The sequence below is a fragment of the Plodia interpunctella genome, chromosome 17 (genome assembly GCF_027563975.2).
Source record: "Plodia interpunctella isolate USDA-ARS_2022_Savannah chromosome 17, ilPloInte3.2, whole genome shotgun sequence".
In the NCBI taxonomy this organism is placed as follows: domain Eukaryota; kingdom Metazoa; phylum Arthropoda; class Insecta; order Lepidoptera; family Pyralidae; genus Plodia; species Plodia interpunctella.
In genome coordinates, this window is record NC_071310.1 from 3,662,455 (window position 1) to 3,680,798 (window position 18,344).

An 18,344-nucleotide genomic window follows, 5' to 3' on the forward strand; every position below is an offset into this window, starting at 1 on the left:
TTGAGGTCACTCATTGAATGAAATAAAATCTCTCTGACAACAGCAAATGCTTGTGTCAAAAATTATATTTTTGTAAAAAACTTATATCTCATTTTAACTCTTTGAAATTCTCTACTCTTATTTCCCCAAAAAGAGCACGGAATTGATATGTTTGCGTACTAACTGAAATCATGCGAAGCGCGAACTAAAGAAAAACAGGATAGGAGACGCTGACCTGAGTTCCAATGGCTCTATGCCCAGGAAAACATTCGGAAGATAGAAAAATAACCAGAGTACTATATACTTTATTGTGTACCTATGCATAGAAAGTTATTATATCGGCCCACTCCTTTTCATATTACCTTCTATTTAGTGAGTGTATTCCAATCCAAATGCCACACAAAACGATGTTTGTAATATTACAAATGGAATCGATATGAAACAACCCCGTGATGGAAACGAAATGTTTCATCAAATATGTATTCGAATGAATGGTAATCGAAAAAATACCAGATGGACATCAAATAATGAATTTTGTAAATACGTTGAAATTCCGTCGAACAAAAATTTACCACCACATTGTTGTAAATATAAATCTTATTTAATAACACATAAGGTACGAAATTCCCATGGGAGCGAAGTCCCGAGGCGCAGCTAGTATTGTAAATACGAAAATATGTGTTTGTTTGTTACTTAGTATGTTGTGATTTAGTACACGAGTAGAATATAAGCTGGAATAACACATAGGGAAGTAACTTAGGTATTATTCCGAAATTCCCACGGAAGTGAAGCCCTGGGACGCAGCTAGTATACTATATAGTATACTAGCTGCGTCCCAGGGCTTCAATTCCGTGCGTCCCGTAGTATACTGAATTTTGTTGATTACAAGTTGTATAAAATCTGTTCAAATAGTCATTTGTTTAATAGAAGTCTGTTTTGGGAGAATATTCTTGGTCAAATATTTTGGAGTTCTGTGAAATCTGATCAACTATCGTCAATGAAATACCTAGGTAATACTATTTTTATATTTCTAAATATTCTAAATATCTAAAATAGTATGCAAAACGTTGACGCCACGCTGCACTGCCACACGGGACACACTAAGGGACAGCAGCATTCCCAAAGACGGTGGATGTCCAGTAAGCGGGCGTTCGAAAAACCACAGCCTAAGTTTAAAATTTAAACGTTTTTAAACGGCCACCGAACTTCCAGATGTTATTGCCGTAAATTCAACCAGGAATGAGGGAGAGAGAAAGCGAGGATGAGAGTGCAAGAGAAGGATAATAAGGTTTCAAATTGATTGCAGTTGAGCTAGTTCCTGTCTCAAAGGAAAGTTGTCGAATACCAAGTTATCTATGACAGTTTCGGTGCACAATAACAGTTGGATATAATAGACCGAAGTTTTAGTATACTGCCCCACTGTTTGTGACATGGTAACGAACGAGTATAATTTTAGTAGCTCACTTGCCGGGTCGGCTGTGACCGCAAAATCATAGTTTTAAACTTAGTATAATGACCGTCTTGAAGGAATTTTCCATTAGTACATATTTAAACATAATAACAAATGTGGCGTGTGGTTCCGGTCCCTAGAATAGAACCACTCCATATCCTCCCGTGGATGTCGTAGGAGGCGACTAAGGGACACACAACCTAAGCAGCTAATAGGCATCAATAGCATTCCCAAGAAGGGTTGACATCAGGAAGGCGAGCAGTTGTAAAATCGCAGCCGAACCTTTGAAATTTTAAGTTTTTTTTTACTGACGATGGCCTTCGCGGCTTCACAACCCCAAACGCAACCGGAAACATGTAGACGACGAGAGATAAACATATAACACATTTAGCTTCATTCATAAGCTAAACCTAGAAACCAAAAATAAATTAGTTTTCTTTTTTTAATGGTTTCCTTGTATGTTTTCAAAGAAAGCAAGAGTTTACAAAGTTTGTTTACAAAATTTTTGACATAAGTTTATACTGTCACCAAAAAACATCGAAATAGGTAAGATAAACAAACGAAGGGTGGGTTCCACCATCAATTTTGTACAAAGTTGACGGCGCAACCCACTCTAAGACGCGTATTAATTCGATTTTATCCATGGAATTAGTTAGGTAATCCGTAGTAATTTTATCACACTATACCATACAGAAAACGGATCTTAATATATATACCTATAAGGACAACTTTCGGGGTACGGAACCCTAAAAGTATATATTAAATATAGTGTATTTTCAGAGATAATACCTATCTATTCCAGTGCCCTGACCCGTGTTGTAGACTTGAATTTAATATTGATGGCCATAACTGTAGGTTCCGCCTCCAGGGACTTACTTCAAATCGAAATTATCTATGTAGGTATAAGCTAATGTAATAGAACATTTTGGGAACCATTAGTTTAATTCCTTCCATAATTGTCTCTGTGAAATTTTAGAATTTGATAACGTAATGAAATACTTAATGATTTTTAATATAATTACATAAATAAAACATAGCTTAAACTAAAAAATAAAAACCGAAATCCAATTAAGTATTTTGATAAGTAAAACAGTTTTATCACAACAATGGCTTTATTGAGAAAGATTACTGTAATTTCAGATTGTTTTGTGTAATCTGATGGAGAAGGAAATAAAATTCATAGCGTGTTAATAGCACCGTGCCCCGAGCCTAGTAGCTACCTGGTCACCAGTCCTAACTGCACTACAAATGTGGCAAGGTTACGAGACATGGCTAGAGCTACAATATAAAACGTATGTAATACGTGTTATGTTTCCTTATTTTCGAATTTCAATGATTTTTAGGGTTCTCTACTTCATACAACCCTTATATCAAGATCATTTCGTTGTACATTTGTGTGTCTAAGACTTTTTCTCAGTAATTATGTACTATAGTAGATTATAACCTATGTTAGCAAGATTAAGCCGTAAACACAGGTCACATTTAGTTTCTGAACATTTTATGCTCTTGCCTGTGTGTCCTTTGACCTCAAAATTTTGTTTGAGCTTTTGGTAAACTTTTATTTATACTACTTTTGTTTGGCGTGTCCGAATAGGCTTTACATAAAAATGAATTATGAATGAACTAAACGGATTTATAACATGTCAATGGCTTTTTTATATCCTACTAATGTTATAAATGCGAAAGTTTGTGAGGAAAAATGTGAAAAAAAAAAATTGAAGCATAAAACATTAGATATAGGTGAAAGATAATTGAATGTTAGTTATTACGTGCCATTAATTAAAGCTTAACAATCAACATCAATTCCGCAGATGATTCGAATGAAATGCTCGATATAGCGAATATTTTAAATTGCAATCCTGCTACAAGCGTCTACAATTTAGTGATGTTCAGATGTACGATTCGAAAATAGCTTCTTTCTGAATATGTTTGAACTTATCGCGAGGGGAACCACGTTTTTACTCTGAGCGTTTCGTGGTCCTTCTTAGCCGTAAAGCTTCGGAGCCCAGGGTCCGGTTTCCTACTTTTTCTTCCCCACTTCGCACGGTCATCGACATCCACAGTAGCCATCGGCATGCACATAGTCCATGACAACCTCAAGTCAACACTTTTAGTGACATATAAGTAACAACCTGGTACTTCCTCCGACCTGTTCGGTATCAAAATTTAAATAATGAGATTTAAAAAGTCATAACTCTAGCGGGAATTGCACCACGTCCATACATCAAACTATTGTGACATTCAGATCATATAGCATTTTTTTATTCAATAAATGGCTGTGCCTCCGCCACGTCACATCTCTAGACTTGGCCTCGCCTCGTATTTCACAAACATCAAAGATAACGTAATTCCCGTGTCGAGGCGATATTAATTAGTCGCCGGAACATTCTGCCAGTTTCATATGTAACATGTGCCCGCCTCAATTTATTATGAATGTCAATCTCCATGCATTTCCGAGGCTCATACCAATTGAACTACCAGCCGTTTTTAAAACAAACTTAGAGCAATAAATAATCTAATAACTTATTGGGATAAAGTTAGCTTTTCCCCACAGGCTTGGAAACAGGAAGCCACAGGAAAAGCTAGCGTAGACAAACGAAATATAAAAAAATAAAAGCTGCAAATATTTTATTTCGCACCAAATCTTTTCTATAAAACTTAAACAAATTCCAATTTATATAAACAAAAAAATCGACATAACTCGACGGCCCATACTAAGCACTAAGCTTGTATTAAGTAAACAAAAATAAAAGTAGTTAGTACATAGTACCTTCATAATAAGCTGAAATGGAAAATTTGAATTTTTATAACGTTTTCATGTGACATATTTCAACTCCAACAATACTATGGATAAAAATGATTAGACACCTTTTTGAAAGCTTTTGACAACAGAAACACTTTCCTTACCAAATACTGAGTAATACAAAAGTGGATATGCTAAAGTAGGTATTATCTGGCATAGAAGTCGGAATATTAAAACAACTATAAATACGATCTGTTTTCCAAAATGTTATAGAAATATGGAAAGAGAGAACCGAACCCTTGTTTTTACAAATAAAAAAAACATTCAAATTAGAGTCGACATTCAATTTGTACCATTGATTGTTTTTAACCTACAACGACAGAATGAGGGGAGTTATAAGTGTATCATGTCTGTATAAGTATATATATAGTTATATATGTCTGTATGTCTGTCAGTGGCATCATAGTATCCAAACGGCTGAACCGATTTTGATCTAGTTTATTTATTTTTTTAATTTGAAAGAAAAGATTAATCGAGAGTATCCACTCGGAAACTACCAGTTGCATTCTATAAATGAGAGTAGGCAAACAACTTCCACAGGGCTGTTTGGGACCTCGTAGGAGGCGGTTAGTTTATTGGAATTTTATTATAAAAGGCTCGCAAGTTCGACAAAACCATGCACCTGGACACTTCTATATCTTTCCGAGTCCAAGTCATACTTTATCAGATTTGAATTCAATCTCGCAAGAAATTGAAAATGTTTTCTGAACAAACATCAAGTGCCGAGTGTATGGCACGGCACTACGGTGTAGACAGTGTCTATTTGCTTCAATGGAAACAAATATATCCCTGTTTGCTTCTATTCGGACAAAATATAAAGTGTCTACTTTTATTTGTGTGTAGGTAGACTTCTATTTATTTCATACTAGATGCGCCACGCGGTGTTAACCTTAATTTATATCATTCGTTGTATTGTAATTATATATAAAGAAAATGTAGCTTTAAATACCTAAGTTTTTTTTTACTGTACAGTAGTGCCATTTACTTTATGATGCGCCATTATTTATCAGACTGTTTGATCAAATCCTACTAAAATCGCGTATTTTCGGAATAAAAAGTACCCAATGTCTATATATAATCCAAGGTACTTATCAGTTATGTCAACACCCAATTTCACAAAAATTGGCATTGGAGAAAACTGGAGATTCACATCGGCGATATAAGCTAACAACATATCTCCACCAATGAACCTCCCATAAAGCTAAACATGGCTTCGGTTTTTCACTCTTGGCTCTGTCTACTCCGTAAAAGTTGGAGACGTGACACTGTACTTACACAAAAAATAATCGTTTATAGTATGTAAGGACAGATGAATATTTTTACCTCTCGCTGTTATTGCATCAACAAAACGAATTCTATTTTCCATTATCTATAAAAACAAAACGTGTAATGCCATTCGTCGATACATCGTGATCGTGGATCATAGTGGGATGTGTGAAAATAAACACGACTACAATCTCCAGGTGTGTTGACGTGGGGAAATAAATAGGGATACCGAGGTAAATTTGAAATAGAAATACAGTTATACTCATGGGCGTCGTGTCATGCGTACAATATTATTCTTTATGTAATCGTCATAATAGCCATTTTTAATATCTACCACTGCACTGTCGACTTTCTTATAATGCTGAGCAAGCGCGTAATTCCCACGGAAACAGAAGGCCTACCACGAAACATACAAACACGTAACACGTTACAAACATCTACAAGCTGTCTCTTTTTTCTATATCGTGTGCGCGTCATGTAAAAAAAGAGAACATGTGGACGCACAGACGTACTGCGTGTTTTATGTTTCATGGTAGATAAGCAGTACATTTTTCCAGGATAAATTTGTACCCAGGATAAATTAATCCTTCTCGATGAAATTCAGGAAGATTTCAGGAAGATTGCTTAAGTAGATAGAGCGTAAAGTAGATTATATGATAATAGTAAATTTGGCATTTATAATATTAGTCACGGCTCATGCGCACCGAATCGCGGTGCAGTATTTTTCATAAGAAGTATACTTTTATTTATAATCTTATAAAGAAAATAATTTCTGGCTATATGTAACAAAAAAGTTCCTCGGAATTATTTCCGGAAGACTTCATTTGAATACATTTTCGACTTTTCGGCTTGATTAGATAAACAACCATGATTATTTTCTTCTTTTTGAAATCGTACTGATAAAGAGAAAAATAAATACAAGAAAAAACTGAAGTATATAATCCGTTCAATGAAAATAGGTGAACAATATCCATGTAAACAATGTTGATTTATCTCATTATTAATTAACACATTAAAAATGTTTGCACACCACAAAATTACGTACTATAATATATATGTTTATATAATTTGTAATGTGCAAGTCGGCCCTCTGACCACACGCACAAAATAATTTTGATATTTTGTGTGTGTATTGCAATAAAAAGGTAGGAAAAAATGCACACCCAATCAAACACTTTGTTATCCGAGTATTATTCAGAAATTAGACCTTCACAAGCAATTTTTACGTCAAATTTTAAATCATGTAGTAATTTCTAAAATAGCTACAAACTACTGGCACTTCGAAAAAACTACTGCTGAGAAGAAATACTGAAAAAAAATTGGTCCCTATCATGGCAGAAAGGCTACAATTATTATTTATTTATATGCGGTTGAAAAAAAATTCTACTACCAAAGTGATGGGCCCTAGGGCCTCTTTCTTTCTTTAGATATTTTTAATTTGTAAATATTTATAAGTTAATTAAATTTATAACTTAGATAGTTTTTAGTTGAAATTAATATATTTTGTGTTTTTATTATTTAAAAAAATCATAATCATTCAAAAAACTACCGAAGCACAGATTAAATAATACCCCAGTAACCGAAGTAATATACCGATTACTTTACCTACCAAAACAATTTACACTATCCTCATATCTTCGTGTAAATTCTCAATGATTATTCTGTCGAAAGTATTCCGATTCTCCAATACAAATAACAGACAAAATCCGAATAAGGTATTCGAAAATAACATGTTTATACAAAAGGCGAATATTGTATTAGGGTCGGCGCACACGTAAACGTTGTTTATCATGCTCATATCCGACCACAGATCGATGCCGTAGAGAGAACACGACACACTTACTGAATTGTACACAAAATTTTAGGTCTAATTGGGTTTGTAATTAGGCGTGCATCAGAATTTATCGTGTTTATTAACGCCCATTTTTCAAATTTCGTATATTATTGTCCGAAATATCAATCACATAGTGTAGCGGCTCTCGTAATGTGCTTCGCAGAGCTCCTACAGCTCCAAAAGCATCTCGAAAATATTGAAATTGAAATAAAAATTATTGATCGAATATTGAAAAAAAAAATTATTAGCTTAATACATGAAAAATACGTTAAAGAAAATATTTTTAATATGATATGGATATTTTGAATAGGTATTCATACTAGGTAGTCAATATTTAAAACTGTTAAATATGAATGTATTGAAAGTCCCTTATTTAAAGCAAATAAATATTTTTTGATTTTGATTTGATTTTGTCCAATAATTATCTGTTACGTCAGTACATACACATCTCTCTCTTTATAGTCGTATTCCTCATGGCTGAGGGTCGTGTGGTCATTGGAATGAAACACACACAATAACTTTCTTGGCATTATTAATGGAGTGGTTTGCCATTCCACACACAAGACTACACAAACTCATTTGGCACGAGTAGGATTCGAACCTGGGACCTTTCGATCCACAGGCGTGCGTCATATAACTATTACACCACCACCGCATTTTGATTTAACAGACCTTATAACATATAATGGAACGGTACTCAAGGGTTCAATTTACTTTGACAGAGTTGTGTACACTGTGGTCGAATTGAATTTATTTGCGGGGCATCCCCAGTAACCCAGCATCCTTGTTAAGTGTAGTGTGTTTATTTGGACCTCTATCACACCCCATGAAACACACCCTCGTCGCTAGGTAACAATTAACAATAAAATTTCATCCGTTTCATATTTACGTACACAATTTGTGGCCTTGTTACAGTAATCAGGTTGTTTATTTATATTTTGTTTATTGTGAATAATGGAACACAAATTGAACGACCAATCAGTTTTAATTATCTTATTATACTAAATTTTAGGTAAGCATATCATTGATACAGATTACAGAATCATCCTATATTGCTGTTGAGTATTATATTGTTAAATTAATCACAAACGTGACAAACGAATTCCATTTCTGCATTTTATTTTTATAGTAATAGTATAGTATAATTTTATAGTAATAAAGTTATAGTAAAAAAAACAAATTCTTGGTATTCTGATTTTTATACACACAGACATAGTTACAAAGAGGTTTTATTGTACATTAACATTTTTGCTAATTTTAAGTAAAATAACAAAGTTTTTATCTATCTACAGCGGAGCATCTCGTTTTATTTCTAACTAGTGACCCGTCCCGGCTTCGCTCACCCGAGCGAAAATATAATAAATTATACACCTAAACCTTCCTCAGGAACCACACTATCTATTGGTGAAAACCGCATGGAAATTCGTGCAGTAGTTTTTGAGTTTACCGCGACAGACAGACTTTGTTTTATAATATGTAAGGATTGTGTTTTTGTTATAGTACTGCCAAGTCAGCCGTTTTTCCTGTATGAAGATGGCAACAAAGTGGAGGAAAATCGCATCAGGCCATTCCACGAAGGCGACACGCTGGTTCTCATCTGCCTTGTCATTGGAGGTACGTATATCAGGCCACTTCTAAGCATAGACTTTTCTTTATGCGCCGTTTTCTGCGATTCTGCGCCAAGCTCATAATGTTGTTTTCCATCAACCAAATAAAGCGAGACCAGCGGGCTGATGGTGAATGCGTCTCTATATCTCTTTCTCATCATCGAGCTTTCGGTTACATACTTGGAAGTGATACCAAAATTTAAAAAAAAATAGAAGAGGCTCTGGTTTGATAGGCCGTCTGACTGATGTCAAACCTATGTGGAAACCCTGTCGTTACCTATCAGCTTTATGTCCCTTAGTCGCCTCATACGACATCCACGGAGTGGCCTCTTTTTGGGGCGAGTACAATATTGGCCTGTTAAGCCTACCGGATCTAAAATCCATATTTAAGTAGTGAACCAATATTTGTCCAAATTGTTGGACAAACATTGGTGTTTGCTTGCGTGTCACCATTGATGTAAAGGAATATTAAAGAACTCTCTCGAACCATTTTCCAATACTCCATAGTCGTAAACAGATTTCAAAATATTATTTCCATATAAATTCACTAAATAAGGATTTTAAAAGTCACAGTCTTTAAAGACATTTTATCTTTTCAAGTACTAACTTCCGACATTAATTAAAATGTTTTCTTTTTTTTTGTCCTATGCAAATAAAATTCCCTAGGGGGAACTAAATCTCATTTCCAGAGTAGGTAGGTAGCAAAATCTCAAGAGTGTGAAACGCTTATCTAAGTAAAGAGTCTTGCCGCCTTCTTGAAGTGTCCTTCAATGTAATTTGGGAACCAATTATCAAATTATTTTCGTAGAATGCTTGTCTTATAAATTCGTCCTACTCATTATGGATGCAAAACTTTGGATGTTTATTATTCAAACGTTTGTGGAAGGAAATTCTCTCAGTGAAGATGACGAGAAGGGTTTTCAGGGCCAATTATACATAGCGGAAAATTAATTTTCATATCGTCTTCATCGTCTTGTGCCGTCTCAATATTTGAATAATTGCCCGTTTGATTGTAGGTTAATGTGTGTATGTATAAATACATGTAATAGTTTTTTTTATTCATCAACGGTATATACGTGCGTGCAAAAAAATCCGAATCCTCCGAAATAAAACCTAGTTTTGCATAATAATTATATTATATTTAAATGAACATTGTATTTCATTCATGTGATTGAATGAAATACAATACGTCTTAGACCATCCGCTATATAACTAAGAAAACCGCATCAGTTTCTATCCTGTAGTTTTTGCGTAATGCGCGAACAAACATACTGACAGACAGAAATACAGACAGACACAAATTCTAAAAAATATGGTTTTGGCTTAATGATATTTCTGTACTTCTGTGATGACTAAAATCTACATATATACCGTGTATTTGTATGTTAATACGTTGCCAACACGGCATGGCGAATATTGGATGAATTCAGTTCTCCACTACTCAGGTCGTGACTGACCTGCTACTATATTGCACGATTGCAATTGTACATGTAGGAATTTTTTGGATAATGGAGAACGCGTAGACGCGCACATGATGTAAAGACTTGTTTTATTTTGATTTCTTTCATAGTTTGATCTTTGTATCCCCGAACGACATTACATATCTGGATATGGCATTATATAATTGTTAGGTACATACTATAAAAAAAGGCATAATATTATAAAACAATGTCCTCTGCCGCGTCTGTCTGTTTGCGATAAACTCAAAACTGCTTGGATTTTCATGCGGTTTTCACCAATAGATAGTGTGATTCCTGAGGAAGGTTTAGGTATATAATTTTTTATCTACTTTTTTTTAGCTAATCGAAGCCGAGGCGGACTGGATTAAAAGAGACGGAGACGGATAGACGTAGTAGTATTTTTCGAATTATTAGAATCATACGAAAAATACGAAGGAAAATTTAATAAATTTAACACAGATATCATGCTAATATTTTTCTACATTTGATGAAATTTTTAAAATTAGATGCAGCAGCGCTGAGAAAATCTTAGTCAAATTTAAAGTAAATGGCCGTCCACGGAAATGAAATGCGAAAATGACATACTGAGTTTTTTTATTTTATCTGAGCCAGGCACTTCGTTTTGACTATTATAATTACACAATGTTGCATAGGTTTGACACCATCAAATTCTATATTCTCTCTCTCTATCTGTTTTTTACCACTCACTTTCTTTTTCTCCTCCACGGTCCACGGTCGTCGGCATCCATAGTTGCCAGATCATTGGCACGCATATATAACCTGGCGATATCAAATTAGACTTTCTAGCTGAAAAAATATCTAAAAGACACAAATATTTGCATTGACAAATTCTCCAAATTGAAGTCTAATAAATTCGATTATATTTGAATCCAACTTCGAGCCGCATTAGACTTGCAAATAAAGATGGAATCTCCGAATGACCACAGATGCATCGAAGTATGCCTTCAAATGACTCCGTTTCTACAATATTGGTTTTGAAATTGCCGTCGTAGGCATTTACTTTTAATTTTAAATGGCTATAACTGGCATATTTGCATAATTAGCAACATACACACACACACTTCCCGATTTTGAATAATATTACTCGTTCATTTTTTCATTAAACATTATTTAAGTACCCTTTAAAGTATATTATCAAGGCTAGTTCTTATAGCTCATAATAACTAATTTTCGAATAATCCTACATCAATATGTGGAGAATGTCTTGAATAACCTGTCTGTTGGTTTAATTATATTAAATAAACTGTGGCGTGCCAACGATTACTTTTTCTAGGAATTAAATTACTAGATGTGGTTAAGTACTTGAAAGTGGAATAACTAGAGGATTCCGTCAACTGGGGACCGCTATATACCAGGACTGCGACCCCAGTCACAGGATCGATTTATTTAAACTTTGCCCGCGGCTTAATAAAAACCATACACAAATTAGCCTAGACAGACATTGGGAATATTCATTATTGATTTATAATTCTACATTACAGCAAAAAAAATATTAATGTCACGTGAAAAGTATTTCAGCGTAACCTACCCGCGCGCTATGTCGGAGGTCACATGTACTTTCAAGGTTTATACAAACTCTGTATAAGTACATTGTATTGTATACCCGTTGTCAATATTGATATAGGATAGCACGTGTTATAATAAATCACACACTAACCCTCAATAGGTTATTTATGATTGCATGAATATTCAAAATAGATGCCCAATTCAGATAAAACGCGATGCGGTATCGATAAAAATGTAATCTAACTTCACGGGTATTTCCCATCTACTATATGTCATTTGCTGTTACTGTATTTTATCGCTGTATAGCTATAGGAAAAATACGTAACAAAAAGTGCGTAGCAAAACACTTTTGTCCGTTTATGTGTCATTGATCCATTCTTTCTTTCTTTGCTACATGGGAATAGATTTTTGCCATGTTTTGCAAATCAAAAAAGTGTCAAAAATAAATTAAACAATGTAGTGACGTCATACAGGCCAGTGGCTTAAAATTGGCTTAAACATTGATAAAATAAATATTTTTTCCCACGTCTCTTCTCTTCTCCCCTCACTCGTCCCAATCATGATAGGCCTCTACCCACCAATGTCGGATATTATTCCGCTATATTTCATTTATACACTTGGTTATTGTTATTTTGCGTATCGTGACACGTAACACATGTTCTTCTTCAGTTTTACACAATACATAATACTAAGACTTCATTATTTGTTATAAGAACAGACATACTCGGTGTGGTTATTGTGGGGAAAAATAAATAGACATTAGCGATTGTTTACAAACATAAAACAACCGACTGAAAATTTATCAAGCTTTCGATCTAAATTGAGATGATATAAAGGAAATATAATGATACAAATCCTTTATAATGACAAAACCATGTAATGTGGAACGTTCAAAGAAACAATGGAAACTTTAAAGAATATGCTCATTACCTAATCTCATAAAGTGAATAACACAACGAAAAGAAAAGGTCGCATGTAAGTACTCGTATTTTGTTCTCTTAATTAGATGACATCTAGTTTTGCCACACGTACATAACTTAATTACGCCAAATTACTCAAATAAGTAGGATGAGCATAACTCTCAAAAGGATAAGCATAAAATATATACGAGACAAATATTTTCAGAATATTTTACTCGTAAATATTATTACAAATCAAGTTTATTCCTTCGTGGGTACTTTACATTTGGTCGGTTGTTTTAAAATAAAACTTTATTAACTAGCTGTTGTTGGCTTGTCGTGTTATTTACGACGACCTCGGTAGCGAAGTGGTAAAGTGCTTGCCTCTGAACCGAGAGGTCCCGGGTTCGATCCCCGGTCGAGTCATGATGGAAATATTTTTTCTGATTGGCTCGGGTCTTAGATGTTTATCTATATATGTATTTGTTATAAAATTTAGTATCGTTGAGTTAGTATCCCATAGCACAAGTTTCGAACTTACTTTATTTAGCTCAATCTGTGTTATTTGTCCTAATATATTTATTTATTTACAATGATGAAGCCTAAGAGCAATAGACACGTATTGAACACAGACACATATTATATGTATATTATTAAGATTTCTGTGGAATTTCGGTTTTGGTACCTCATACTTTTGGTTTTATTATATTTTCTCAAAAAAAAAAAGATTTTTTATAGATAAAAAAGTACTTATTTTCTTTCACTATTCCTTACGTATCTATTACATACTAAAACTATAAACATTAATAACAAATTGTAATGTACATGTAATGATATATTTACTAAACAGATGTTTGTATCTCAGTACATCAGCGTATTTTCATACTAATAATAATAAATAATATTTTTCCTCGCAACAGAAGGAAACATTAAGATTGAAGAATGTCGTTCATTATATGCTTCCCTAAATCCTTATCTTGTTGAATAGACTCCACTTTCACATCGGAAGGCTTTAGAAAAGGGTGGTCGTCCATCGAGCAGGAAATATAAATATGTACCTACCTATTTTCTGGCTGAACGATGTGAGGAAAATCGATGTAAGACTTCGACTTCGTTTATGGCAACGAAGCTAAAATATAACAAAATATACACATCTATGAATGACAAAATGGACTAACTTACGTGATTGAACTTAAGAGAGTTTTTTTATATACTAGTGTACATAATACAAAACTAATGGTGCCTGTGCTAGGATGTAAAACTCGTAATGTAATGTTCGAGAGATCGAGTGGTTACTCATCGGGTACAGTCAACCGCATATCAACTTACCATGCATAGAACTCCATGTAACGGCAATAGCGGCCAATTTCCAATGACTTTCGAGACGAGGTTCTGCATTATAATATATTGTTTAATTATTGAGTCTGATGTTACAGCATACGAGGCGTTAAACAAACGAACGAATATAGTAATCTATAATTTGAAAAAAAAAATGCTTTGACATAATCACTACCCAAATATTGAGTGTGTGATATAATCTAAGAATTTGAAAATCCGCTGACAATCCATAGATTAACTCGACGAGATTGTTATCTTTAGATTATCGGTTTGTCGAGAACCCTCACTTACATATGAATACTAAAATTGACACTCCAATCTCTGTATTTCCTGTGCTTGTTAGCTTTGATCTCGGCATAAAAAATGAGGTGCCGATGGAAAATATATAGACATATTTCCAATCGCCACGATAATGAGGTACTGTGTATCATTATTATTTATTATGATAATATGATTAAGGTTATTACTGCTACGGGGTTTCGTAAGGAACTCATTTTGAGGGCTCATTCTCGAAATCTCTTGAGAGAACCTTTGTTACGTGTAGACTATAAATTCAGACTTAAAATAACAATACTTAATCTCATATTATGGCTATGTTGGTGTTGTTTAACTATGTATATCCGTCCATAGTACTTACCAGATTGTATTTATACCAAATTTCAAATAAAAAATTATTGGTCCACTTGCATAAATTTGGTCCAATTTATCAGAGGTTGGCCTTGGTACAAAAGTAGCATGTATACCTAGCATAACTAAGGTACTTCACTCTCATCTATGTCTACCGACAAACTGCAGTACTTGCATTGTTGCGTTTCGATGTGAAGGGTGAAAGAGACAGTGTAATTACAGGGTAATCTTTTGCCAAAAAGATTCTAGGCCACAAAGTAGGCAACCGCGTGTGACGCCCCTTGTGTTGCAGACGTCGATCGCTGCCACTTACCATCAGGTGGGCCGCATGCTTGCTTGCCTGCTTAGCAGTATAAAAAAGATAATAAAAGACAGGTCGACAAAGATTCACGTTTTCTAGCAACGTGACTCACGATGTTTTCCTTCACCGGAGCTAGTGGTGTTCGATGAAAACTACTATACATGAGTCAGATTGGTATACAGACTCATGTGGCACGAGTACCTGGGACCTTTCGATCCACAGGCGGGCTTGACCATTACACCACCACCGCTTCAAAGAAAAAGGATAGTCATCTTAGAATCAGAGTGATTTTTTATAGATTTGTGAGTAAGTGAAACCTTCAAAGAGTGTACGAATGTGTACAAATTGCACTGCAGTTTCTATCAAAATCAAAGCAATCAAACATATTTACATGTAACAAAAGATTCGTTGAACTTCTGGCTTTGCTTTGAATTCAAAAAATCATATTGAAAACATGTATGCAGCGGTAAATCAAAATACATCTAGCCAACGCTTTGATTAAAGGATATACAATCTATGAGGCAGGCAACATTCAACAGAAAGGGAGGGTAAGGCAAGGGAAAGGTTATGTGTTTCGCGAGTGTCTTGTATGCGTGTAATATTCTTTATAACCTCATACTCACCAAGCGGCTGGATGGATTTCCAAATATAATATTTATTAGAATCTTCTTGACCGCCCAAGTATTGTTCTGTACATTTTTGACGTGTCCTAAGTGCCGTGTCTTAAGTACATATGTTAGAAAAACTAAGATGGCGGTCATGAGATGAAATTGTGGCGTGTGGTTGGAAAGATACGTCATGCTATCATAATAATAAAGCCTTGAAAAATTACGAAATCTCTTTTCAGTCGACATACAGGCATTTATATATATTTTTAAATGAATTCCCTTTTACAAATGAAATGCGCCTCGTTACAAGCGGTAAACTTGCGACGCTTGCGTTTATTTCAATTTGTTTCAAAGAGCGAAATATGTAAACGAATTCTGCAGCAAAATTGTAAAAAAATGTGCATACAAAGCAGTATGGTTATCCAAATGTATGCAGTCAAATTGTCCGAATTTGTATTTTTTTTTATATGGAATGAGAACAAATTTAGTGTTTCGTGGCGTGTGGTTCCGTCCTAGAATAGGACCACTCCATACCTTTCCGTGGATGTCGTACGACTAAGAGACGCATATCCTAAGCAGCTGTTATCCTATACAACAATAGCATTCCCAAGGAGGGTTGACGTAAAACAGGCGGTTGTAAAATCACTGAAGAGACAAAAATAAAATAAAAAACAATTTTGGCTGGCGCCTGTTCAAGATGAAGATTTTTGTTTATAGCATAAAAAGTCGTTTTAGGTCACCTGCATCCAAGCATAATGAAGAACTTCACAATTATGGAAAGTGAAAAGTAATCAGCCTTTCAGTTCTCGCGATCCTGTTATTGTTCGATTATTTTTATTATCTCCAGTATCGAAAAGGTAAAATAAATCGGCATCTAAAATAAGTTCACAGCGTGTATTTCCCTCATATCCTCACCGTTCTTTTTCTTATCCAGGTCGCCCCCCGCCCCGCATCAGCTGGTACTCCGGGGAAACTCTGGTGGACGCGTCAGACGGCGCCAGTGACATCCCTAACGTGAGGGAGAACGAGCTCTATCTCCCTCTCACTCGGGAGAACGCCGCCGACCTCTCTTGCAGAGCGTCCAACACTAAACTCGCACCTGCTTTGATTGCGAATCTGCAAATTGAATTATATTGTGAGTATTTACCAATATGGTACAAAGACGGGCTTAATGCTGAAAGCATTCTGTATCGGTCGACCTTTGGGTTTTTCGTCTACTTAATGTACCAAATCAATGCAGTAGATTATGTCTAACAACCTTACAAACCGGTGCAAATACACCAATCAAACAATTGTTTAGGTACCTATTCTATTGTGTCTCGATTCTGCGCGCTATCGACGTATTGAAATATAAACTATGATACAAACATACATACATCCATTCTCACAAACTTTCGCATTTATAATGTTAGTAGGATTGGTGCATAATAATTGTTAAAGTTTACAGGTAATTGTGCATTACTGGTCAGATAGATTACCATTTATCAATAGTGATGTCGTTTATAATATACTAGCGGCCCGTCCCAGCTTCGCTCGAGTAAAAACATAATAAATTATACACTTAAACCTTCTTCCGGAATCACACAATCTATTGGTGAACCGCATGAGAATATGTGCAGTAGTTTTTGAGTTTATCGCGAATTGACAGACAAATGGTTCAGAGGACTTTAAGTTATAATATGTAAGGATAATTATATTTCAACCTTAGATTATATATCTAAAATATTCTATTCGCCATGTTATCTATGATATGGCAGCGAGACACGTAGCCGATGTCATGCCAAATAGAGTACATGACGCAAGTAACGCCACTCATGTTTTTAATAAAATCCTGTTGACCGATGTGACCCTGTGCCATCATCTGAGAATTATTTATAATGAACAAAAAATCGAACATGTCGGATGTGGTCAGATTAGCCTTCGGGCATTTGACTGAGTTTCTGATCGCCATAGTCACCATAGCCCGGTTATTCATAAAAAAGTTAAAGCATACTATATCGCACTTTATAATATTTGACATTGATAGAAACAAAAATACTTTAGCTTAAAGTATGTTTTAACTTTTTATGAATAACAAGTTTTAGAATCTAGCAATATGGTTCGAAAAAGAATTAAAACCTCATTCTTATTTTACCCACCGACCAGGAACCACTCAAGAACATTGTAATGTTCTTATATACTCGTATCTGTGGATTCACCTAAGGGATTCACTTGTGGAAAAATGATCCTTTTCAATCCACCGTTTTACGCTAAAAGGGTATTTAAACTAGGAATGCACGCGTGGATTGATCGATATAATGGATCATGTTCATGGCAGTGACATGGTGGATGAGAGATAAATTATCTTCACAACTATTTCTAGATCTATGAATTTCAAACACAATGTAAATTGATCTTGATAAAGATAAAGAAAGAAAGACTGAATCAACTTGCATAAGATGACAGTCAAAAGGACTGAACAAGATTCTCTTGGTTTCGGTTTACCAGTGAATTCATGAATACAAAATAAAAATGGCGTCCAACAGGAGATACTCGGGAGTGCTCAACAGGTTGACAAATGGACAAAAGTGTCTTGTAAATGTAGTTTTATCCTCGGTGTAGAATGCTGCTTTGCGTCACCTTTCTATTCCCTTGTCTCCTAAAGG

At 34.9% G+C, this 18,344-nt stretch overlaps 1 protein-coding gene across 2 annotated transcripts in view; it reads left to right on the forward strand.

Annotated features, from left to right (window-relative positions):
• Nucleotides 1-18,344, forward strand: part of LOC128677010 (hemicentin-2-like) — a 104,284-nt gene that overhangs the window by 73,267 nt on the left and 12,673 nt on the right. For both annotated transcript variants that reach the window (XM_053757523.2, XM_053757525.2), the window contains exons 6-7: nt 8,833-8,946; nt 16,634-16,834. In XM_053757523.2, coding sequence (XP_053613498.1) covers nt 8,833-8,946; nt 16,634-16,834 — 315 coding nt within the window. The remainder of the gene's footprint in view (nt 1-8,832; nt 8,947-16,633; nt 16,835-18,344) is intronic.